Source organism: Halichoerus grypus, chromosome 2 (assembly GCF_964656455.1).
Source record: "Halichoerus grypus chromosome 2, mHalGry1.hap1.1, whole genome shotgun sequence".
Lineage (NCBI taxonomy): Eukaryota > Metazoa > Chordata > Mammalia > Carnivora > Phocidae > Halichoerus > Halichoerus grypus.
This window is the reverse complement of record NC_135713.1, coordinates 93060033-93086392: the sequence shown is the minus strand read 5'-3', so window position 1 is coordinate 93086392 and position 26360 is coordinate 93060033. Positions and strand designations below refer to the sequence as shown.

General features: G+C 38.4%; 1 protein-coding gene across 1 annotated transcript in view; it reads left to right on the top strand.

The window, feature by feature from the left end:
• JMY (junction mediating and regulatory protein, p53 cofactor) overlaps positions 1-19719 on the top strand; it is a 97408-nt gene extending 77689 nt beyond the window's left edge. The window contains exons 8-11 of the mRNA XM_078067143.1: positions 5600-5695; positions 7682-8282; positions 9720-10030; positions 14023-19719. Of these exons, the coding sequence (XP_077923269.1) occupies positions 5600-5695; positions 7682-8282; positions 9720-10027 (1005 nt within the window). The 3' untranslated portion in view covers positions 10028-10030; positions 14023-19719. The remainder of the gene's footprint in view (positions 1-5599; positions 5696-7681; positions 8283-9719; positions 10031-14022) is intronic.
• The last annotated feature ends 6641 nt before the right edge of the window (positions 19720-26360 follow it).

Sequence of the window (26360 nt, the reverse complement as noted above, 5' to 3'; positions counted from 1 at the left end):
ACCATATCACTGTATGTGCTTATATAGTGTTTGTCACCCTAAAGGCCAAATGGCTTAAGTTTTTCTGTATTAATCCCTTAAGCTCATTTTGGCACATATTAGTTAAAGTTGCCCCTTACTCTTGATTTTAAACACATAAAAGTAGCCAAACTACCCATAAATTGTAAGATTCATCATTCTCCAAGAAACTAGAAATAGCAAAATTAATTCTTGCACTTTTATTTTTCATTGTGCTTTTCATAGATCAGAAACTGACTTGTAAAGGGTAGATAATGGACCAGCCAAACAGGCAAATAAGAATGCCTCCTATCAACCTCCATACCTGTGCTATCAAATTGCTGTTGAGATCCATGCCTAGACGTTGTTACTTACTTTATGAAGATTTTGCCACTACTTTGGTAGATGTAGCAACTATTTTTTTTTTTTTTTTTAGATTTTTATTTATTTGACAGCACAATCGGGGAGCAGCAGGCAGAGGGAGTGGGAGAAGCAGGCTCCCCACAGAGCAGGGAGCCTGATGCTCCCTGGGATCATGACCTGAGCCAAAGGCAGACACAACCGACGGAGCCCCCAGGCGCCCCCAATTAGTTTTTTAGAATGACTATCAAATCCTTTCTCCAAGAGTTTCTTAGGGCAAAGAAGAGTAAAAATGAGGAAACTGATACTTGAGGAGATCTCAAAGATAAATGTCATCTGCCTTTTAATTCTGCCAAATACCAGCTTTGGGTGGAATGCTAAGTGGGGGAGAATGAGCCCACTAACCATCTTCTTTTCTTTAACATGCATAACTGTAGGAAAAGGCAAGTTGGCTTACATTAAAATAAATCATTGTTTTTCTTTTTACTTTTTTTTTTTTTTAAGATTTTATTTATTTATTTGGCAGAGAGAGAGTACAAGCAGTGGGGAGCGGCAGGCAGAGGGAGAGGGAGAAGCAGGCTCCCCGCTGAGCAGGGAGCCCAATGCAGGACTCGCTCCCAGGACCCGGGATCATGACCTAAGCCGAAGGCAGATGCTTAACTGACTAAGCCACCCAGGTTCCCCAAATCATTGTTTTTCAAAGCTAGTTTTAAACCACCTTTATTAAAATCTCTTGGGTGGTTTAAAATGCACATTCCTAGATATTAACATTATTGTCTCAAAAATTTCTTCTGGAAATCCTTGCAAATTAAATATTTAAGACTAAGGAAGTTTATTTTAATATTTGATAGTAAACCTCTGAAACAAAAAATGTAAAGCTACTTTTTTTTTTAAGCTCAGAGACAAATTGAGTAAGAGAAGGAAATGGTGGTGGGGACACAAGTCAGTTTTCCCATTAAAAAGTGCATTCTTGTTTTATTAACCACATTCATAACTGATGGGTTTCACTTCAAGAAAGTACAAACGGGTGCTTGGGTGACTCAGTTGTTAAGCGTCTGCCTTCGGCTCAGGTCATGATCCCAGAGTCCTGGGAGGGAGTCCTGCATCGGGCTCCCTGCTTGGCAGGAAGCCTGCTTCTCCCTCTCCCACTCCCCTGCTTGTGTTCCCTCTCTCGCGGTGTCTCTCTCTGTCAAAAAAAAAAAAAAAATACAAACAATAATTTTAAGGTGTAGTTTATGAAAACTGATCAGAGGTTTTAAGATTATTTTGGTTACAGTGGTTTTTTAAAAATCATTTTTTGACGTTTTTTTTTTTTAATTGAGATGTATTTTCCATACAACATTGTGCAAATTTAAGATGGAGCATATTGATTTGATACATTCCATTTGCAGTATGATTGCCATTGCTAACATCTCTATGGTATCACATAATTACAATCTCTCGTAGTGTTGAACAGTTAAGATGTAGTCTCTTAGCTAGTTTGTTGTTCATAATAGTTTCTTTTCTAACAGAAGATATTTTAAAATTGAAGTGTAGTTGACACACAAAGGTGTGTTAGTTTCAGTTTCGGGTGTACAGGTACTGATGTGACAGTTCTCTACATCGTGCTGTCCTCGCCGCCAGTGCAGCTCCCGCCTGTCACCGCACAGCACTGTGACAGTACCACTGACTGCATTCCCTGAGATGCACCTTTTATCCCCGTGAGTTACTCATTGCATAGCTGGAAGCTGGTACCTTCCATTGCCCTCCAAGCACTTTTTCCCATCTGCCCATCTCCCTTCCCTCTGGAAACCACAAGTTTGTTCTTTGTGCTGATGGGCCTGTTTCTGCTTTTTTTTGTTTGTTTATTTTGTTTTTTAAATGCCACATGTAAGTGAGATCGTAAAACATTTGTCTGATTTACTTCACTTAGCATAATACCCCCTAGGTCCATCCATGTTGTTACAGATGGCAAGATCTCATTCTTTTTATGGCTGAGTAATATTCCATTGTACATATCCATCTCCACTCATCTTTTGATGGACACTTTGGTTGCTTACATATTTTGGCTATTGTGAATAATGCTGCAACAAACATAGGGGTGCATATATCTTTTTGAATTAATGTTTTCATGTTCTTTGGGTAAATACCCAAAAGTGGAATTACTATATCATGGGATATTTCTATTTTTAGTTTTTTTGAGGAACCTCCATACTGTCGTCCACAGTGGCTGCCCCAGTTTACCCTCCTGCCAACAGTGCACGAGGCTTCCTTTTGTCCACGTCCTTGCCAACACTTGTTATTTCTTATCTTTTTCATTCTAGCCATTCTGACAGGTGTAAGGTGATATGTCATTGTGGTTTTGATTTTCATTTCCCCAATGATTAGTGATGTTGAGCATTTTTTCATGTGTCTGTTGGCCATTTGCATATCTTTGGGAAAATCCTCTGCCCATTTTAAAGTAGATTATTATTATTTTCTTTGGTATTGAGTTGTAGAAGTTCTTTATATATTTCAGATTTAATGCCTTTCTGGACATATCATTTGCAAATATCTTCTTCCATTCAGCAGGTTGTCTTTTCATTCTGATGGTTTCCTTCACTGTGCCAAAGTTTTTTATATTGGTGTAGTCCCAGTACTTGATTTTTGCTCTTGTTTCCTTTGCCTGAAGAGACCTATCTAGAAAAATGTTGCTAAGGCTGTTATCCAAGAGATTACTGCCTGTGCTCCCTTCTGGGAGTTTTCCTCCTTCTCACCACCTGCACCTCGAGCAGGGTCCGTTTCTTACCTGGTGCTGGACAGCTAAACCTCCAGGTCTACTTAACATGCCTCTGCTTCCTCAGCACACATACACATCCCTTCTGCTTTCCTAGGGCTTACTCTAGGGCCTGGCTGACAGGGAATTGGGGTGTTTGATGGAAGAATGGAATTTCTTTATTTTCAGCTGCTTTTACCTAACATATTACTCTCTTAGATGGTATTTTAACATGCCATCCTTTTTTATTACATGATCTTAAAACGTTTCCTTGCTCTTAATATTTTCTAATTTTGTTTTACTATCTATAAGCAAGGTGGTTTTTTTCCTGAATAATTGAGTATCCTGATGTGTATAAATTTTGATCACTTATCAGATTTAAAAAAGCATATTCTAAACTTTTCTTTACTGCTACTTTAAAAATTCTTCTATTAAAAGCAGTTTTAATTAGTGGCTTGCAAAAATGCTTCTCAACCATTCTTACTCATTTTTAAAAACCTTACTGTGTTTATAAAAAGACATAAATGATCGTTATAAAAGAATAAAGCAATACAGAAAAAAAACTATGAAGAAAAAACCACCAAAATAGATTATCACAACTCCTCTTCCTGAGTTTATTTTGATTCATCTTAGAGCTAGATTTCATTGAGATACCATTTCAGGAAAGTTTCATGGTTACCATATATTCTATGTTCTGGCATTTCCTAAGAGACAATTTGTCTAGGTCATACTGTCATATTTTCTCTCCATCAAAATTTGGAGTCATTGTTACACTTTCTTGTAGCTTTGAATGTTGCAATGAGAGGCCTGAGTTTTCCCCTCCCTCCACCCATCCTCCATGAGACTTGAGTTTTCTGCATGGATACTCATAAAGAGTCTTTGTTTGTTGTGGAAGTCTAGTAACTTTACCGGGTGATCATTGTGCATCAGGGTTTCCTGAAACTCGATGTTCACTTTCAGCCTGAAGATTCAAATCATCCTTTAGATTTCAATATAATCATCCAAGACAAATGAAGCAGTAACTCTCACTAGAAATTGTCCAGGGAAAAGCTGGTGGGAAAGAAGAGAGGTAATAGAGTAAGAGAATAATGGAAGATTGAATTTGAAAAGGACAAATGGAAGAGAGACAAGTTAATGACACACTGGAGACCACGGTCCTCTTCACACGAAATTAATTGATCTTGTAGGAGGATCTCCTAGTTTTTAAAACAAAGCAGGAAATAAAGCCATAGCCTTTTCATTTAATTCTTGTTCTGTGAAATCAGATTTAATTAGATACCTTTTAGGTGATTCAGCAGCATAAGGAATTTTTTTTTAATTCCAGTATAGTTAACATACAGTGTTCTATTTGTTTCATGTGTATAATAATAATCGTTTAACAATTCTTTACATTACTCAGTGCATATCATGAAACGTGTACTCTTAATCCCCATCACGTCTTTCACCCTTTCCTCCCACCCACCTACCCTCTGGCAATGATCTGTTCTGTTCTCTATAGTTAAGAATCTATTTCTTGGTTTGTCTCTTTTTTCCTTTACTGATTTGTTTCTTAAATTCCACATGTGAGTGAAATCGTATGGTATTTGTCTTTCTCTGACTTATTTCACTTAGCATTATACTCTCTAGGTCCATCCATGTTATTGCAGATGGCAAGTTTTCATTATTTTTATGGCTGAGCAATATTCTGTTTTACATATGCCAAAGCTTCTTTATTCATTTATCTATAGATGGACACTTGGGCTGCTTCCATAATTTGGCTATGGTAAATAATGCTGCAGTAAACATAGGAGTGCATATATCTTTTCCAATTAGTGTTTCCATATTCTTTAGGTAAATACCTAGTAGTGGAATTACTGGATCATAAGGTAATTCTATTTTTAATTTTTTGAGGAGCCTCCATACTCCAGACATATAAACTGTTTTCCACAGTTACTACCAATTAGCATTAACATAGGGAAATTTTTAAATTTCTGTACAGATAACTCTCAGTTTCAAGGTGTGATATTAAACCAAATGATTCATGTATACTGTGAGAAATATTTTTTTTTCCTAACTGCTGGTTATATTGTTTGAATGATTGTGCAGTATCTAAACTATTGGCCAGGTGGCTGCTGATTTTATTTTTAAGGTGAACTGTTTGATTTTGCAGAATAGAGCAGCTACAAGTATTTTATATTTAAACTGTTTAAGCCAGAACCTCAAAGATGGAACATTTTTTAATCTAGAGAAGATTTGATTTTACTTTTCAGAGTAAACATCTTTAATTGCGGGTAAATGCAAAAAAAGAAACAGTATTGTTTTTGTCAGCATATCATTGTGAATTTTAAAACTATGATTTCTATTATAAACTAGTAGTTTCATGCCATGAAACACTTTGTTTAATGAATCATTCTTTGGAGTTACCCATTTTACTTATTGGGAGAACTCTTCCCCCCCCCCCCCCCCCCCAGTTAATAATAAAAATGAATGCGACACATCATAATGGAATTACTATTAATTTTTTACCAGAAGAGAGAAAAATTACATGACGAAGAAGAAAGAAAAAGTGCTTGGGTTAGCCAGGAGAGACAAAGAACACTGGATAGACTTCGAACTTTTAAACAGGTAATAAAAGTATGATCAATTTATTTTTCATTGCTTTTTTAAACAGCTACATATAGCTACATATACAGTCCTATTGGAAGATTATGAGAAAAACTTAGGTTTTCCTTTATAATTTAGAAAATAAAATTATTGGGGGGATGGGCTGATGGGTTGATGGACAATAAGGTAATGAGCATTGCGTGTTCTACGCAACTGATGAATCACAGTTCTACCCTAAAAATAATAATATACTATTTGTTAACAACCTTGAATTTAAATAAAGCCAAAAAAAGAATTATTTTAGGGGTACCTGGGTGGCTAATTTGCTTAAGCATCTGACTCTTAATTTTCTCTCAGGTCATGATCTCAGGATTGAGAGATCAAGCCCCATGTCCGGCTCTGCACTTGGCAGAGTATACTCTAGATTCTCTCCTCTCTCTTCTCAAATAAACAAATAAATAAAATATTAAAATAATTTTTTAAATTAATGTTTGATTACCGGGCTACCTTTCTTCTCTGTGTGTGTGTGTGTGTGTGTGTGTGTGTGTTTTAAAGATATATCATTAGAGAGAGAGAGAGTGGGGGCAGGGGCAGGATGAGGAGGAGAGTCTTAAGCAGACTCTGTGCATTGAGCGTGGAGCCTGACACGGGGCTTGATTTCACGACCCTGAGATCATGAGATCATGACCTGAGCTGAAACCAAGAGTCGGTCACTTAACTGACTGCACCACCCAGGCACCCCATACCTTTCTTCCATTTGTGTACCACATTAATACCCTCGTGCCGTTGGCCTGCCACTTCAGTAGTGTTAAGAGGAACGGTCAGGGCCTCTGGCAAACCGGGATTCTTTTTTTTTTTAATTTTTATGTATGTATGTATGTATTTATTTTAGTTTTATAAAATTAATTCACAACTGACTATCCAGTCCATTTCAGGCATCAACTTGTTATTAATAGCACATACAGTAACCTATGGGAACAATCTATGGAAGTGATCCTGCCAGAATTAGAGTGGATCAAGCTACATGAGAAATGGTTTGGCAGTTCTCTTGCCAGGCTAACCACCCATGAACCTGGACGCCAGTATCACAGCAGCCAGACATTTCCTTGGAACTGTGTTTAAGCTGAATGGTTCTAGTTGTGGAAGTGCTCAGGAGTCTTAACTTCCACGGTCTGTGCTGACAAGGATAAACCTTGTGTTAAGTAAATGTTGTTCACCAAATCCATTAATGCTAGGTTTTACTGTAGTAAAAGATAGAACAAGAGTTGTGTATATTAGTACTAAAAATTTTATTCCCTCTCCTTCCATCATAAAAATGTATATATTGTTTTGAGAGTTTTTTTAAATACCAAGAAACGTTTTTATTTTTTTTAAATTTTTAAAAAAGATTTTATTTATTTATTTGAGAGGGAGATAAAGGGAGAAGCAGACCCCCAGCTGAGGGGGGAGCCCAACGTGGGGCTTGATCCCAGGACCCCCGGGATCATAACCTGAGCCAAAAGGCAGCCACCTAACCAACTGAGCCACCCAGGTGCCCCCCAAGAAATGTTTTTAAAAAGAACATTAATTTTTAATTTTTTATTTGTAAGCATTTGAAAATACATGTAAGAAGCTAATAGTTTCATAGCTTTCTATGTACCAATATCATTTATGTTTCGTATTTTGTCTTGCTATTTTGTCATTAAAATTAGTAATTTCAGTCATTAAAAATCTTTAAATCCTATGGTAATTCTGAACAGTTGGCTTCTTAAGTGGACAAGAGAGGACCAGCGCCTTGATAAAGGATTTGATAAGCAAATAGAGTTCAGTGATAATTGTCGAAAGGTATTATGCTGTGGTATTATGCTGTGGTATTGTAGTCTTCTGTTTGACTTTATTAAAAGAACTTTCCCTGAAAAATCACAAAAGCTCCAAGATAACATCTTGCATCTGAAGGAGAAAATAGCCATTTGTTGATACATTGTTTTAATGTAATTTGACCAGTTACAATACCTTCTGATTTTTTAGAGGTACCCTGGCCAAGTCATACTTAAATCAACCAGATTGCGCCTGGCTCACGCAAGAAGAAGAAGCACAGCCAGTCCCGTGCCCTGTGAGGACCAGTGTGACTCTCTGCCAGGAGCGCTCCAAGTAGAAGAGAAAAGTGAAATGGTGGAGGAAGGAAGAGGGAAGCTCGGGTCATTGCAGAAAACAGAAGCCCAGAGCCTCGCACAACTTGAAGATAGTTCATTAGCACAACTTGAAGCCACTTCATTACCTCTCAGTGGTGTTACCTCTGAACTGCTGCCCGCGGTTTCTCTTCCACTTTTGAATAATACTGACCTCGAACCGGGTTCTGTTACCATAGCGCCACTCCCCCCACCTCTTCCTCCAACACCCCCTCCCCCCCCACCCCCTCCTCCCCCTCCCCCACCGCCGCCCCCTCTGCCTGTCGCCAAGGACCACTCCCTGGAGACCCTGGAGAAAGGTCAGCCTGGAAGAGAGGGGAGCGAGCCGAGGACCGCGGAGCCCGCGAGCGCGCCACCGGCGCAGCTGTTTGACAGTAGCCAGCTGGTCAGTGCCCGGAAGCGGCTCCGGAAGACTGCTGAAGCTCTGCAGAGGAGGAGAGGTAAGTTCCACAGACGCCTTCCCGTTCCTCTGCCGAGTGAAGGGAGACGTAAGCAAAGGCCTTTCTGTTTCATAGCACCCTACAGAGCTTAAAACACTTAATTTTTGGACATTATTTGACAGCAGACAGGTTTTCACGGTCCCAGCTTGGCGGAAATCCTACCCACCCCCATCAGCAAATGGGTATAGACACAGGAATGTGTACCTTCTTGAGCTCTTACAGATGTTTTAAAAACTATATATTTTGAAGTGATACTTGGTCTCTCTGGTAATACATAGTAAGTGGTTCCTTCTGTGTTTAAAATAAAATCTGATTTTAAACGTAGGAAATACAAGGAAGGTATTCACACCAGAGAAAGTAAGCCAGCTGGGCAGGACTGTCACACTAGGATGACGTTGGCAGGACCATGTAACATTTGGTCACATATTTATGGAGGGCCTTGGTATACTCTTTGTACAAAAAAGCAAGGAAGGGGACGCCTGGGTGGCTCAGTCGTTGGGTGTCTGCCTTCGGCTCAGGTCGTGGTCCCGGGGTCCTGGGATCGAGGCCCGCATCGGGCTCCCTGCTCAGTGGGAAGCCCACTTCTCCCTCTCCCACTCCCCCTGCTTGTGTTCCCTCTCTCGCTGTGTCTCTCTCTGTCGGGTAAATAAATAAAATCTTAAAAAAAAAAAAAGGAAGGATGGGGAGTAACATATACAATTTATTGCATGTCCGATAAGCCTTAATAAAGCTGTTTTTGAAAAGAACAGAATAATCCTGGTCCATAGCTTTCATTGGGAGAATATTATATAAAACAATGTGCATATTAAATTTTAATCTGAGAGACCATACTGTAAAATATTTCTTACCATAACTGGAGTAGAATTTTATATGTAAAACAACTAAATGGAAAAAAACCAGAACAGTCACTGTAGTCAGGGCACCTGGCTGGCTCAGTCATTAGAGCATGCAACTCTTGATCCTCAGGGGCATGAGTTTGAGCCCGCCGTTGGGGATAGAGTTTACTTAATAATAAAAAAAAAAACCTCTTTAAAAAAAAAAAATAAATCACCATAGTGAATCAAAACTTAGTTCTTTAAAATTACATTTGTAACTCAATTGCTGTCTGAATTTAGATTGAGCTGGTACATTGTGGAAATCCTTTGGGAGTCTCACCCATTATATTCCCAAAGAGCACCTTCAGCTCCCAATCTGCTTGCTTCTCTCACATGGGAAATGATAGAAATAATAACTTGGAATTGGAGTCTGGGTGTTGTGGCTTTGTTTGTTTGTGCAAGCATAATTGGGATCCCATGTGTTTCTGGGAAACCTTCAGTCCAAACTTCATGGTCCATATTGTTTTCAGTGTTCTTGGCTAACACAGTCCTAAAGTCTAGAGGTTGCCAGCTGGACTCTAATCATGATCCTAACTGTCATTGTTCTCTTTCATTTGTAAAGTGAGCTCACCCATGGATGAGGTGCTAGCTTCCTTGAAGCGTGGTAGTTTTCATCTGAAAAAGGTTGAACAGCGAACTCTACCTCCTTTTCCTGATGAAGATGATAGTAATAATATCTTGGCACAAATCAGGAAAGGGGTAAAATTGAAGAAGGTACAGAAGGAAGTTCTGAGAGAATCCTTCACACTTCTGCCTGACACAGACCCTCTAACACGAAGCATCCATGAAGCTCTTAGAAGAATCAAAGAAGCGTCCCCTGAGTCAGAGGATGAAGAGGAAGCTTTGCCTTGCACAGACTGGGAAAACTAACAAGTAAATGGTCCTATTTTCTTTCGTAGCATCAGTAATACAGCTTTTCTATTGGATGAGGAGGTCTGTTAGATTTTATTGATGAGGTTTATTATTTATTATACAGCTCAGTTATAGCATAGACCATAGATTCATGAACTTCAGGTTTTGTGTAGTTTCTAGAAACTTAACAGTAAAGCACTTTTCAAAAATACTGTTATGTAAATGCTGTGTTTATATCCTGCTCATTAAAAATTTCTACAGTATAGCTATAGCCCAAATAAAGAGGGTAGTCTTATCTCAGTAAAGTGACAGTCTTATTTCTTGTTTTAAAAACAGAAAAGGCGGGACGTCTGGGTGGCTGGGTTACGCGTCTGCCTTCAGCTCTGGTCATGATCCCAGGGTCCTGGGATCGAGTCCTGCTCGGGCTCCCTGCTCAGCGGGGAGCCTGCTTCTCCCTCTCCCGCTCCCCCCTGCTTGTGCTCTCTCTCTGACAAATAACATCTTTAAAAATAAATACAGAAAAGGTCTTTTCTGACTAAAGTATTTCAGGTACAAACTTACGTATATTGAATTTTGGTGTCGTCTTAGCTGCCTACAAAGGAATTTTCTGAGATCAGTTTAGAAAAATTATTGCATCGTCTGATTATTTAGCTTTCTAAGCTTATAAAATGAAGGTTTATCATTTTAAGGCTTATCATAGTTACTGCATGATACAAATAAAATTGCAGCTAATATAATAAATACGTAGTAAGTGTATGCATATCTTACTGAGTACACCTGTGGGTACTGGTAACACATTTGGGGTTCTTCTAAAGTAATAGAGTTTTTTACTTGACCACATTTTAGTAAGCTAATTATAGTTCTATGGCACAAATTATGCTAAATACAGTCAGTAAAGATAGCATATCAATATAGAATTGATAGTAGTCCTAACTGAAATGTTACAACTTGTGCAAACTGTAATGCAAATATGCCCATATATTCTATTAAGTATCTTATGCTCTCTTGATGGACTGTTTCTATGGGCTTTACAACATTCACCAAAAGTTGGGGGGGCGGAAGGGAGACTGATAGCCCTGGGAAGGAAATAGGTAAAAGAATAATAAACTTACTTGTTAGCAAAGTGATTCTTAAACATGCCTGATCATAGAAGTACCTGGGGAGCTTATTAAAAATGTAGATTCTTGGCTTTCACTCCCATGGATTCTGACGGAATATTCAGATCTGATGTATATGCAGGCATACATCTAGATTTTGAAGACATAAACCAAAAAAAGGAAAACTGTGTCATTAATTTTTTTATATTACTAACATGTTGAAAGATACTGTTTGGGATATATCAAATAAAATACTACTAAAAGCAATTTTACATGCTCCTTTTGGGCATGGATCCATCAGGAAAATGTAGATGTTCTTCTACAGTGCTCTCATCCCTACCTCTCCCCATCAGCATCTGCACTAATCAGTAGCTTTAACAAAAAGGGGGGGTGAAAAATCGCGTTCCGCTCGATAAGTGGTCATGTATTACCTTTTTTAGTGCGCTCCAGCTAGCATTCAGTAGCAGCACTGTGCTGCCTGGCACTGGGCTGTTGGTATCCCTTTTTCCTCTACTTAGAGAGGCCCTAATTATCACTTTGTAGGACCCAGTGTTTTTGGATCCCAGATTAATTTCAAACCATTTGTGCTTATACCTTTGTACACTCTGCTTTGTAGAAGATATAAATATATTAGTGTGTGTACTCAGTATGCGACTATGTCTAGGGATTCAGGGTGTCTGACTGGGAATCTTCCACACTGTCTGCCACTTCACAGTGCTTGTTACCTATCCGCTTGTCTCTTGCTTGGAGCTTCTCAGTGAGCTTCTAAGCCTATGTCTAAAACTACCATCTTAGGCACTGATTAGTTAACCCCACAGTTGGGCCTTCAATAAATGTTTTCGTCTTTTGGTTACAGCTGCCTGCAGTAGCCCAGTTGGGGTACATGGCCCACCAGCACTTGCTCAGACCAGCCCATCATCTCCGTTTGTTTTCACCCATCCCACCAGATCCTGCCCAACATGTAGACATGGCAGCAGCAGTTCATATGTTCAAGTGCTTGGGTGGTTATTTTTAGCTTTTGGCTGCTAATTTACCCTTAGAGCTGTGTTAAGAATATGTCCACAATGAATACCATTTTGAAAATTGCCTAAAAATAATTTTTTGGCTGATAATTACTTATGGCTGGCATATGTATTAATAATGTTGAGAGAAAAGTGAAATACTCCCAGAAAACACACGAGCTGAGATATCTGCAAAGTTATGTATAAAAAACAGACTGTACCCTATGCCAGAAGCAAACCATGGACTAGTTGTAACCCCACCAATCTGAGCAGGCATTGATAAAGGGGCTATTCTCACTGCCTTGTATGTGGTCTTGGGGAATTGTTTTTAAGACTGAACTTTTAGATGCTTCGCTACACATGGCTAACAGGTCTATGATTTTATTTTCTATTACAAATCCATTTCTTGAGGATTTTAAATCATTAATTAGCTCTTCAGAAAAAAAAAGTAATTTCTCAAAACTTCATGAAATAAAAAGTGAGTATCTCCTCTTCTGCCTTGTCTTCCTTTAAAACTCTTCTCAGTGGGGTGCCCAGGTGGCTCAGCCAGTGAAGCCTCTGCCTTCAGCTCAGGTCATGATCTTGGGTCCTGGGATCAAGCCCCGCATCGGGCTCCCCGCTCCGCGGGGAGTCTGCTTCGCCCTCTCCCTCTACTGCACCCCCAACCACTTGGGTTCTCTCTCTGTCTCAAACAAATAAAATCTTTCAAAATAATAATAAGACTCTTCTCAGAAACAGCCATAGGTAATAGTGTCCTGGAAGGAAATTTCTAAACATAAGTAAATACATATAATTATATAGACTTTATATTTAGTTTCTAATTTCTTTTCTGTGGGTTCCTCTAAGTTAAGAAGTAACTATGATGACACTGTCTGATAGAAATACAATATGATCCACAGATGTGATTAAAACAGTTTTTATAGTCACATTGAAAAGCTAGAAAGAAACATACGAAATTGATTTCAGTAATACTTTATTTTATATGATGCATCCAAAATAGTATATTTCAACATCCCATCAGTATAAAAAATCCACGATGTAGTTTATTTTTTTTACTGAGTCTTCAAAATCCAGTTTGTATTTTATATTTAGTAGCACATCTCAATTTGGATGCTAAGTATTCAGTGGTTAAAGTTGAAATGTCCTAGCAAAACAATAAAATTGCATTTAATGGAGAAATATTTTATACTGCTTCAGATTTTAATTTAAATCAAATTAAAAATTCACTTTCTCAGTCACATTAGCCACATTGCAAGTGCTCCAAAGCCACACGTAGCTGCAGTATCAGATAATGCAGAACTATAATAACATAAGTTAGGACTTGATTTATGTGCATGTTCCTTTTTATCTGCCAAGTAGGTTTTTCATATAAGTGCTCCGGTGCAGTGTGTAAGCCATAGATCTCGAACACAACTATTCTGGAACTTAGCTAAAACATCTCTGTGAAGACCGGTACTAATCCTGTCCTCTACATGTCAGTATAACAAAAACTCACTTCCTCATGAATTTTTAAAATATCATTTAATTCTTAATAGACTGGCCGTTTATGAGGCTGATATTTTAGATTGTATTTGGTCCTTTTTATTGTATAGTTCTGACATGTTAGAGTAAAAGGAATAAAAGTGAATCTAACATACAACCTTCTGAGTGTTGAAAGTTGTATTCTAATTATTTTGTTTCCATTTTTATTGCTTTAAGAATACAAACGCATTTTTTAAAACATGTCTCTGATATACTATCTTTACAAATGGCCATTTGTAAGAAATACCAGTGCCAGATACTGCAAAAGTTGTGTGGGAACATATATGTGTTTACAACAACAGGATACATTTAACATGGCATATTTTTAAAAGACCACACTGTCTTTAATAAGTCAATATTTTTTAATACACTGTATATTTTTGTTTGTAAACAGGTGACTCAACAGAAAGAAAAAACACCTACAGTTGAAGATCAAAGATTTTTTTGGAAAACAAAACTTTAAATGTGTGATTTCCCAACTGGATTCCGTTAGATGCAAAGTGTGTTGGCTCTGTGGTATGAAAAAATGGAAGCACAATTGGCAAGTTATCGCTTTTCCAGTCATTCCAATATTGGTGGTTAACATGAGTTTTAGATGTGCAATGCTTCTGATGCAATGAAGAAAAGGCCTTCCAGAGATGCCTGGTTTTTTAAGCACCTTCCCTTCCTTCCTGTCCACCCGTGTACATCCTTGTAGTGGCCAGTCAAGCTAGGGGTTGCTCTGAGTTGGAAGAACACCGGGTTGATAGAGACCTACTGTGAGCTGTATTGGGACTGCTTTGAAATCCATCTTTAAGTGCACTGAATAGTCCTTTGCTTGAAAACACAGAGCTTCTTCTATATCAGCTTGTATAAATAGTCGGACACTCTGAAAAAGAAGTTTATCATGATAGCTATAGGACAGGAATTGGAAAGAATCAGATGGAAATGCACTGAAAATTTCCACATTACTCATCTCCAAAGGAATTTTCATAAAGATGTTCAACATCTGAAAAGATCTATAACCATGGAGATACACTTAATGTGTTTACCACAACATGACACATTTACCATGGCATATTTTTAAAAGACCACATACTCTCACACTTTGTAAGGTTTTGAAGTAAAAATTTCCATGCTTTTAAATAGCTCTTCATAATTGTGAATTTATAATAGTTTGAATTTCATGTGCAGCTTTGTTTATGAAAAGCAATACTTTGTAACTTGATAATATTTCAGATTATTTTTAGTCCTTTTGTTTGAACGATTGCTTGATTAGTGTAATTCAACATGACTTTCCTATTGAGAATCAAAAATGAGAATTCAGTAATAGGGATGCAGATCTTAAGTCTGTTTAACATGCACCATTTAAGTTTTTCTTTTTATGCTCCACAGTGAAGTGTGCTCTACAAATATGCAGAAAGTAGACAGGCAGAAAAGCCTCCTTCGCTAGCATTTCACTATCTTCACATGTTTTGAGTGGAATTTGGGGAGAGCGCCTTTATTACTGTTAGTAGACCTTTTAAAACATACGTATGTAGTTCCAGGTGCTGAGTTTGCCATAATGGCATCCTGAAGGGCACATTTATATGAATGGAGCCATTATGAATTCTCAGCAGGAGTGTCGTGGGCTTGAATGAAGGTAGATATGGCAGACTCAGTCTGTAGTATTCTGTAGAGTGTAATTCTGCATCAGACAGATGTTGGCCTTTATATGAAGGGAGTTAAGTAAGGACTGATGTACCAAAAAGAACTTTATTTCTTCCGAGGCATTTCTCTGGCCCCCAGAAAGCAGTCCCAGAGTAAAAGCCCTCCAATGTATATGAATTAGTTTTTCAGAAGAGATAAAACATGCTTACACCTTTGTCACTTTAAGATGTATTTCCTTTAAAATAATTATGGAGAAAATTTTCTGTTTATTGATGAGAGTAGGAGCTTTTGCACAGTTTTTTCACAATACATTAGTTTTCTTGTTGTATTATTCCTATATCTTATCTTGGAAGGTTAAAATATATATCTAGTATAGAGACTTAATCTTTATCCCACAATGGGGGAGGTGGGTGTGGAATTTTCCTTCAGGAGAAAAGTATACGTTTCCTTCAGTAAAGCATTGAAGCGTGCTTTTCAACCAAAATAATGATTGGTTTGATTAATATAATTTGGCAAAAAAAAAAAGTTTAAGCAAATTTGCAAACCTTAAAAAAATCATGTATCAGTTTTAAGCCTTTGGATGCTTATGAATAAGTTTGTTTTTTCATTCATTGATATTTAGAAAAATACAGGAGAACTTAACATTAAATTAACAGCAAAAGCACTAGAACTTTTATATGTCAGGAATTTGCTCCCCATTTAGTGTTACAGCTGGGATTCCATTAAAAAACAGGCTCACTTATAAATGGGTACTGTGATTTGTCTTCCAGAAGCATGTTCTCTAAGTCTGTAGTACTCTGGAGGGGGTCCAGACTCATGTGAACCCTTTTGGGGGTGCATCCAAAACTCTGGAGTACATCCCACTGTGGCACTTCATGAAGATTATCTCACTTGAAGATGATGAGTAGGTTAAAGCAAACCCTCGTTTAAAACCAGCTATACTTACTCTCTGCTAAATAAACTTCCTCCACCACACCTATTTTCCATCCTTAAGATTCAGATTCCTACTTGCACAGAATTACAAGTTACTGCAGATCATCCACCTTTGGAGTTCTCACAGTGTTAAAATTTCAAATAAGTACAGTCCACTTGTCCAAGATGAGATTACCAGTTGAATCCTCAAGTTAATTTTTTTCCTTATGTTAATTGTTTTTTTTTTTTTTAAGATTTTATTTTATTTATTTGAGAGAGAGAGTGAGAAAGAGCGAGCATGAGAGCGGGTAAGGATCAGAAGAAGCAGGCTCCCAGCTGAGCAGGGAGCCCGATGTGGGACTCGATCCCGGGACTCCAGGATCATGACCTGAGCTGTGAAGGCAGTCGCTTAACCAACTGAGCCACCCAGGTGCCCTCCTCATGTTAATTTTAATGCAGTTTGGAACCCAACAATTCTGTAAGCATGGTTAAATTCCCCCCCCCGCCCTTAAAAAAAAAATGAGTGTCTTTGCTCTTAATATTAAATTCTAATATATTTAATTAGGATGGTAGTTACAGATGATCACACATTTCAAGTTCCAAACTTGCCCATACTATTTATATGGTTTAAAATATTTGAGAGTTATATCTCAATGTGTCATTTCTGTCATAAGAATACACAAACAGCTGCTTGTTTGTGCTGAATCACTTTAGAAGTTCATTTACCAATCTGGTCTCGACTAATAGATTTTAAATAGGGAAAGAGATAACTTGAGGATATTTTAAGGTTAAGATTACTGCTCACTCGAATGCCATTTTTAAATAGTTCTCCCACTTACAGTCAAAATGCTGTGTATATAACCAATGTGGTACATATAGAAAAGGTATTCCTAATCTCAAATCTGGGTGGTACTGTGGTGAGGCAGTGTGATGAAATTCCTGGCTAAAGAGGATTTTTAAAAGATGAGCAATTGTCTTGCTTACTTGATATATGTTTTATAGGTTTTGAGTTTGTGAGCTGCATAAAAACAATCATTCCCTAGTTGTTCGTTGTGGAACTGAAAGATCTCTTAACGTGTATTTTTAAGCAAATTTAGATGCAGCCGTAAATGTTGACCAGGTATAGTATTTTCCAGTGGGAAAGTGGGGTTTTCCTCATTGCATGAAACCGTAGGGAATTTTCTGCACTTTGATTTACTGAGTAAAATGAGGGGGCAAAAATCCTTGTTTCTACAAGGCTGAACTGTGTAGCAATTTTTGGTAACATATGGCATGGCCACTTTGCCATAAAATGTGTTAAATTCTGAGGCATACTTAGGCCATAGCAGGCACTAAGAATTAAACCTCGTATCAGTGGAACAAAAATGAACAGGCAGCATCCTCTGTTTGGAATGGGACCAGTGTACAATTAACACAATTTAATTTTATACATTCCTTAAGATTCCATTTTTTAATTGCATTCATTGAGTTTGTGTATAAATTTAAGTCAGTGCCTAAGTCAGTTTAGTCTTAGCCTAAGGAAAGTTTTTTCTTCCACTAAATACAAAGTTTTGGGTTTTTTGTTTTTTTTTTTAACCTTTATAATTTATTTAGTATGCACATCGTATCAGATACCAACCTGTAAAGTACTATAGTAAGGGGTCCCTTAAAGGCCTTATCAGGGAGTTCAGATTTCATATACATTATTACCAGGTTATTTGTAAGAAATCGTTTTGAACAGCTGTAAAACATTTAAAAACTGTGGCAGACGCATTAACATGCAGCCATTTGATAATGAGAGCAGAAACCTTAACAAGTTTTACCTAATTCTTGCACTGAATTTAAATGATAATATAAAGTTAAGTGTGCATTTTAAACAGATTTTATTTCACATTTATAGCTTAGCATACAAGAAGAGCTATGCTTAGTGTTAGAGGATTGACCAGCAAGATATATTCCAGATGGAAGAGGTAAGAGAGTAGAAGCACCTTACTGTTGGAGCATATTGCATTTATTTAGTGCTACTGAACAATTCAGTAGTTACTTCTGAACTTTGCTGCAAAGTGCTCTTTAGTTAAAGCACATAAAGAGGGATCTCTGCCTAATTGCTTTGTAAGTTGAAGCAATGGTATTTTTCATCCTATAGTCTAATTTAAAAGTTTTTCCTACAAAATGAGTTTATATTGCTGCCTAAACTATCATGTATGTAAACAGAGTTTTTTTTTTAAGGGTGAGAGGGAATCGGGGTCCTGTATGTGTGTGCGCGTGTATGACATGTTTGCCCATTGGGTTATTTGGAAGATACGTTCACTCTAAAATATTCTGTTTTACCCACAAATATAAATGTGCAGCTTGGTATTTGAGGGGTTTGATTGATTGAATTCAAATTTATAAATGTTTTTCCCTTTCCCCATTTTTATTATGCCACTGTTAAGGTGCATGTACAGAAAATACCTCGGAGGTTGACATATAATAAATATTTCATCAATGCTATTTCACATTGAATCTCAAAGCAGTCATTTGTTTTGAGAGTTAAGGGAAAGTTTTTTGTTGGTTTTTTAAAAAGTCAGGTATAACTAAGGGTGGCTCAATTTGGGGGAGTTAAGGGTGGAGGGGAAAGACCGTGGAAAGTCATTTTTATATGTATACACAAAGGTATGGGTGTTGGTTATAGAGGTGAATTTTAACAAGGGAAGTTTGGGGGTTTTTTTTTTGTTTTTTGTTTTTTTTTTAACTTGCATGTTCTATGGTTAACTATCCAAGAGTGTAACAAGTTATTCTAGCTTTTCCCAGTACTAATTATATTGGTTTTAAGAAGTCTTCATGGTCACAAGATGGCATTTTCCCTTCAGTTGTGAACCAAGAGGGATAGAAAATACCACCCAGACAGTGACTTCTGACTTCTTTAACTTGGACAGAATCCCCACTGTCTCGTTGAGTTTCTCGTACTGTATGTCTTGCCAAGTGTGAAACCATAATATATAGTTTGTGAAAAATCGAAGGCTACAGATCATTTTGCATGATTAAAAGCCCATTAGGGCTACTGAAACTGACATGTTTTTTAGCCTTTCTGGTTAAGTGAAAATTACAATGGCAAACCAGTTCACCATTTACTAGCTTTGTGCAATATTATAATGGTAGAAGCAAAACACTAGCACATTGTGCTTGGCTTTTAAAGAGGCTTTAACACCGTACATTAAACGGAAGTGTGCACAGTGTATTGTAAATGCCAACTCCTTGCAAATTTACAATACTTAAATATGCTCCATTCATATTCTAAAGTATTAAAAGTACAAAGAAAAAACTAAGCAGGCATTTATAGCAATACTCTGAAATCTCCAATAATTGTTTTGACTGTTGCCTTTTGCTCTTTAGTGCAACTTTTCTGCGTTGTAATTATTGTATTGCTTTGTATTTTCATGTTTTTTACACCATGACTTCAGAGTTAAGTACTTGTACAGCAAGTATTGCAATCACTTTCTCTTCTTGTACATGCAATGTAACAACATAAAGTTTTGGTGCTTAACAATATTCCTTTTTTTCTTTAATAAAAAGATATTTATTGAGTTAACTTCATTTTGTTTGTTTAAAATAGCAGTGATGGTAGATATTGTCACTTCATTTCAAATAGAAGGAGCACAGCAAGTTGTGAATTTGCTATAACATTATGAACAGGCTTCGGAGACTGTCTACCCTTGTACTTCTGCCTCTTCCTGACTATTTATAATGAAGTATTTTAACAGTTGCCGAATTTATGCTAATAAAAGCCTTATTCATGTTGTCTGTGTAGCTATCCCTACATAGTTTGGCGATGTTGACTTCCAGAATTTGGAAGGTCTTTAAATGCCTTTCATTTTAGCAAGCCATCTGTGACTATTTAAATTTGAGATTATTGGCTCTACACTTAAACATAGGAGGACTAGCTTCACCGGAACCCAGCAGCTCCCCTTATCCGATGCTGACTTGATACAGCCCCCAACATATAGGAGGCACACGTTTAAGGGCGGGTCCCAGGTGCTGCTCAGTCCCCAAGTAAGGGCTCCAGTTCCATCTCTCCCTGGGCAGTTCAAATCACTTTTGCTCCCTTAGATAACAGAATTTTTGTTTCTGATTTTTTTTATTACTGGGGCTATCTAGTTCCTGTGTGAGAAAGTTCACAGCCTGGTATTAAATAATTTATTTCTTCCTTCCCCCAAGCCATCATTTATAAAATGATGGGCTGAACACAGTGGGATTTGGTACTTTGCCAATTTCAGGATTCTGTATTAAGAAGTGAGAAATTTCTCCCAAGGGAGAAATTAATTCTATGTATTCCCTCTGCAAATAAATCTGAAACTAGCCAGAAGGCTTTGATTACTAGATGGTTTTACGAGAATTTAGAGACTGGATTTAATAAGAGGAGATCTAGCCAAACTGGCAGAATATCATCTCTGAATTAAACTTAGATATATTAATACAACTCTCAACACAGTACTTCAGAAGAATCCTAGTACCTAGTTCACCCTTACGAAGTCAGGGTGTGGTTGGCTTAGGATAGCCTCCCTGGGTAACCTCTCTGTTGGACTAGCCATCTTTACTAAGGTAAAAAAAACATCTCTTGGAAATCTAGGCCTGATAGAATTCCTCACTCCTTTACAACTGTCATTCATTCTGACCTTGCTGAATTCCATAAGCTGGATGAAAACCTCATGAGTTCTTTGCTACAGGAAGCTGTTTGGGAGAGGTTTAGAATTCTTTGGTGCAAAAATACCAACATTCCATCACATTCTGACAGTGAAGTTTGATCTTACTTCCCAAGCACTCTGTCCCTCTGCCAAGTTACTACATTCATACCCTTTCCATAGAGACCCTACAACTTTGTTGCTCATCAAAAACTTTGTTCCTTGCTGTTAGCATTTTCTCCAGCTCTCTCCACCAATAATCTTGCCCATTCACAAGATCCTCTTGCTTACCAGTTGCGCGCTCTCCTATTTCTCTGAAGTTGGCAGTCAGCTGCTTAACGTCTAACAGGGTGATGACCCATTCATTTTCCCCGAGTTCATACTGGGTCTGTCCTCTAATCACAGCCGCCGCCTACTTCTTGCCCTCCTTCCTCCTTCGTGCCTCCCTCTATCCACTCTCGGCTGTTGCTGTGAATGACTCCATAGAGCCAGGCCATTAAGCATCTCTGATCTCATGTTCATCCCTGTCATTAATTCCAGTGGCCAGGCTTGCAGTGCAGCCAGTATGGTCCTGGACTTCCTGCCTCCACACTGGTGAGGGTAAACATGCACCGATGGACAAGGCTTTCTGTGAGCAGACTCTGGTCTCCTTTCTAAGCCTTTAGCTGTAGTATCTCCATTTCACATGCTCATCTCATGCCTTTCCACCTGCACACGTGTCTGCCTAAAATGCTTTTCTGTCGACACCATCTAAATTCCATCCATTGAATGTTAATTTGGAAAGCACATGGGCAATCATGACCCCCCCCCCCCCCCCGTGTGTCAACATCCTTAGAACACTGGAATTAGGGGAATAAGAAAGTTTAAGATGTAAGAGGAATTACATAATCTGATTTAATCGTCATGATTCTATAAATGTTACTCATCGAGGCAGAGCGAGAAATAAAAGGGTTTAGGTATTAAATTGTCCAGCAGCTTTGGTTTAACCCCTCTATCATTGCCCACAGCACTTCAACTTCACTCTTAACCCTGTAAGATCCAAGTGCTCAGCTTTAATTTTAGACGGTCTTGAAAAGAGCTCATTCTAGGCTATAACTAGACCCGAGTCTCCTGTGTTGAGATGTGCTAGAGAAATTCAATAAAAATTTTCAAGAAGTATAAAAACAAAGTATCAAAGACATCAAGATGTAAATTCAAATAAAGTCCGTTACAGACGGTAAGTAATTATGGTTAGTCACAGGGCTAACAGGCGGTGTAGATGGAGGAAACTTGGTCCCCACACCGCAGTTTTTGCAAGGGGAGTCAGGAACATCTTTATCCCCACACAATATATGCCTACACAGTTACCTGTCTCACTTCCAGTGAGGTCTCCAAGCTGCAGAAGCTGGGACTCAGCCTCAGCAACCTTTTTTTTTTTTTTAAAGATTTATTAGAGCACGCACAAGTTGGGGGAGGAGCAGAGGGAGAAAGAATCCGTAAGCCGATGTCCCCCCTGAGCACAGGGCTCTGTCCCAGGACCCCTAGATCACGACCTGAGCTGAAATCGAGGCGGACGCTCAACTGACTGAGCCACCCAGGTACCCCCTCAGCAACTTCTTTCTATTCAGATGCTTCTGGAGCTACAACATTCCCAGTGACTGGCCAGTTCAAGTTCTTTCAACCCTCAGTAAATGTCTTGCTATATCGACCTGATCTGGAGGCCCTTTATATTGAAATAATATTAAAAATTGCTTTAATCAAATTAATTAATAATGCTTTAATCAAGTCATTGCAAGTCTATGAATATGGATTTTGAAGAAAAGCCTTAACAGCAATTAAACCCACTGGCCAATTTCTGTTGGAATAGTTCACTACCACGAACAATTAGTTATCCCCAAGGGTGCTGAACACCTCCCATCAACAGACGCTTTGTGTATGTCATCAGTGATGATGAAAGACTGGCAAACTACAAGAAACCTTATGTTGTTTGTAATCCTTTTTTAATGGAAAGAATGAAGTCTGGCAGGAATCAATCATATAGTTACTCCTAAAACTTCTTATGAAAGATTTAGAACAATATAAACCCTACTCTGAATTTTTTTTAATTTTGTGTGTGTGGTACAGTGTGTGAATATACACTTAAGCTAGAAGAATAAATTAACATCATTAAGGGACTTGGGAGAAGAGTAAGAAGACAGGCAGAAACTTAATGCCTGTAGCCATCATGGGCATATCGTGACATAATCTTATTCAAAATTACATTATGAAAAAGCCATACTGTGGTTCTATGGTGAAGTAGTCCAGTTGGCATCAATATCCTAGACATGTTGTAGGCCAAAATAATCTTTTTCATGCTTAAAGAAAGACCAAAACCTTTGGGATTTTTGAGTAAACGTACAAGTGTTCTAGGAGTTCAGATCTACTTAAAATTATTTGGTCTTGGGGCGCCTGGGTGGCTCAGTCGGTTAAGCGTCTGCCTTCGGCTCAGGTCAAGATCCCAGGGTCCTGGGATTGAGACCCACGTTGGGATCCCTGCTCAGCGGGGAGTCTGCTTCTCCCTCTTCCTCCCCCTGCTTGTTCTCTCTCTCAAATAAATAAAATCTTTAAAAAAAAATTATTTGGTCTTCCCTGTAGGCCACTTTGTGACCTACCTCTTTTCAGAAGTAGGGTGGCCTTCCTGGGCAAGTATACAGTCAATTCCACAATTTTTGAAACAATGTTAACTCTATTGCCTCTTCTGTCAGCACTTCCAAGGACCATCATAAAGTGCAACCATAAGTTTACTGTGACCCAGCACTTGCTCTAAAAGGTTTTCTAATGTCAACTATAAATTTCTCTGATGTTACCTAAGCTTTGGTATTACATTATGTTGAATCATCAGAAGGCAACACCTCGACGTATTACCTCACCAACTCCGGCAATGCATTCACTGCATTAGATACAAGCACGATGACTTTATACTTCAGCTTTCAGGGATGGGTGAGGTGTAGAAATAAATACCTATTTCTAATCTTTCTTCATGACTCTTTTCCTAGTTAGTCTCACTCTTTTCCATGGCTTTAAATGACATCTGTTATGATGATGCCCAATTAGGTTTTTTTCTGGCCTATACCTCTTCTCAGGACACTAGATCTTTATGTATTCAGCTGCCTGATGGTCTCTTCATTTGGATGCCCCAAGCATATCTCTAACATAACATGTCCAAAATGGTGCCCTGGACCCACCCATCGAAACCCAAGCCCAACCTTTCCCAGGTTTGCCCATCTTCCACAGTTCATCCTGTTCTGCAATTAGGAACCTGCAAGTTCTCCTTGCTGCCTTTCTCACCCTCACCCTCCACATCCAATTCTCCAAGTTCTATGAAGCCTAGGTCCACTTTATATCTGGCATCCTTCCATTGCTTTCTCTGTCCCTTACTACCCTTATCTTTATCAGACAACCACCTCTCAACTAGACTACTGCACTGGCCTCCTAAATGATCCTTCCATTGCCACTCTTGTCTCTTTCCAACTTACTCTCCACCCACAAAGTGGTGAGATCACATCTCTCTCCTGCACAAAACCCTCCAGTTGCTTTCCATTACACTTAGAATGAAATCTCAAGTCTGCTTATGGTCTGCCTCCAAGGCTGGATGTGATTTGACCCTTCCTACCAGGCCCATGGCTTACTGAGCTCTAGCCATATGTATAATCTCTTATCTTAGGACCTATGCGAACTGTCCTCTTTCTAGAATTGTTCTCCCTCTCTTTTTTACTATGACCAACTTATCTGTCTCCTCTAAGTTCTTATATTGAAGTCCTAACCCTCAGAATGTGGAGATACGTTCTTTACAGCAGTAATCAAGTTAAAGTAAGGTCATTAGAGTGGGCCTAATCCACTATGACTAGTATCTTTATAAATGGAATAATTTAGATACGAACATGCATAGAGGGAAGGTAATGTGGAGAGACATACAGTAAAGATGGCCATCTACAAGCCGAGGAGAGAGGCCTGGACAGATCCCTCAAGGTCCTCAGAAGGAACCAACCCTGCTGACACCTTGATTTTGGACTTCTAGCATCCGAAGATTGTGAGACAATAAATTTCTTTTGGTTAAGCCCCCTGTCTGTAGTACTTTGTTACAGCAGTCCTAGGAAATGATACATCATCTTTCAGGTTCCCACTTGAGGTATCATCTCCTCAGGAGGACTTCCCACCCTTCCTTGAGTAGATCCCACCTTATGCTCCATCAGAGTCATGCTAATCAGATAATTCACCGATTCCCCCTACATCTGCTAGCACCCATGCAGTTAGAAGAGTTACATAACTAGTTCTGACCAATGAAATGGAAGAAGCAGTAATAAGCGTCACTTTCAGCCTGATGCAGTGAAAAGTCCATAAAAATTGCTCCAATATTTCTCTTTTCTAGTGGCAAACAGAGAAGTCTCATACACTACAAGAAAACGGAACCTCCTTTGAGACTGAAGAAGACAAGGATTCCCTCTGTCACAACTTCTTTTGCTACTGTATCAGAGGTACTAACACTGCAGTTAGGCAGGAAAAAGAAAAGGTGAAGGATGGAAAGAAAGAAAAGACATTGTTTGGCAGGTATTACGGTTATGTATGTAGAAAACCCAAAAATATCCATTGAATTAAGACCGCTTTCGTAAGAATTGCTTGATAACATTCAGTATTTTATTATCAACAGAATTTCTATATACTAGTATCAAACAGCTAAAAATTAAGTTTATAAAAACTATCATTGTTTAAAAACTTGAGAAGTCAAGGAAAAGAAGACAGACAATGCAGTAGAAAACTGGGCATGAGACCTGAGTAGGCAGTTAATTCACCGAAGAGATTCAAATGGTTGATGTGGTCTACCTCAATAGCAATAAGGAGAACACTATACCAAAGTAAGATACCAGTGCACCCTCAAGAGTGGTTACAATTTGAAAGACTGACAGTTTCCAGTGTTCACAAAAATATAGAAAAGAACTTTCAGACACTACTAGTAGTGGTATACTGCTATTTTGTAATAGGTACAACTATTTTGGAAGATTGCTAAGCATCATCTACAAAAGTTGGGTCTGTGCTCACCCTGTGACACTCGGCTAAAATATGCACACTTCAGTCTGGAGACCTACACACGAATGCTTAGAGCAGCATTCTCCATCATAGCCAACAACCAGAATAACCCAAATGTCCATCTACGGATAAATGGACAAACTGTGGTATATTCCTAAAATGCAGGACAGTAAAGTGCAGGAGAACAATAAAAATGAATACAGCTCTACAGACCAGTTTGCATGAATCTCACTGACAAAGTTGAGCAACAGAGGCCAAAAAGAATATGTGATTCCAGTCATATTAAGTTAAAAAACAGGCAAAACTAAACCATAGTGTTTAGGATATTTAGGTAATAAAACTAAAAAAAAAAAAAAAAAGCAAAGTGATGATTGCCATAAAAATGATGATAATGGTAATGTTTGTGTTCCTTGGGGCTGTGAGGCTTCTATTTCTTGACAAGGGTGTGGTTAGGTGGGGCTCTCTTTACAATAATTCAGTGAGCTATACATTTATGTTTATGTATTTT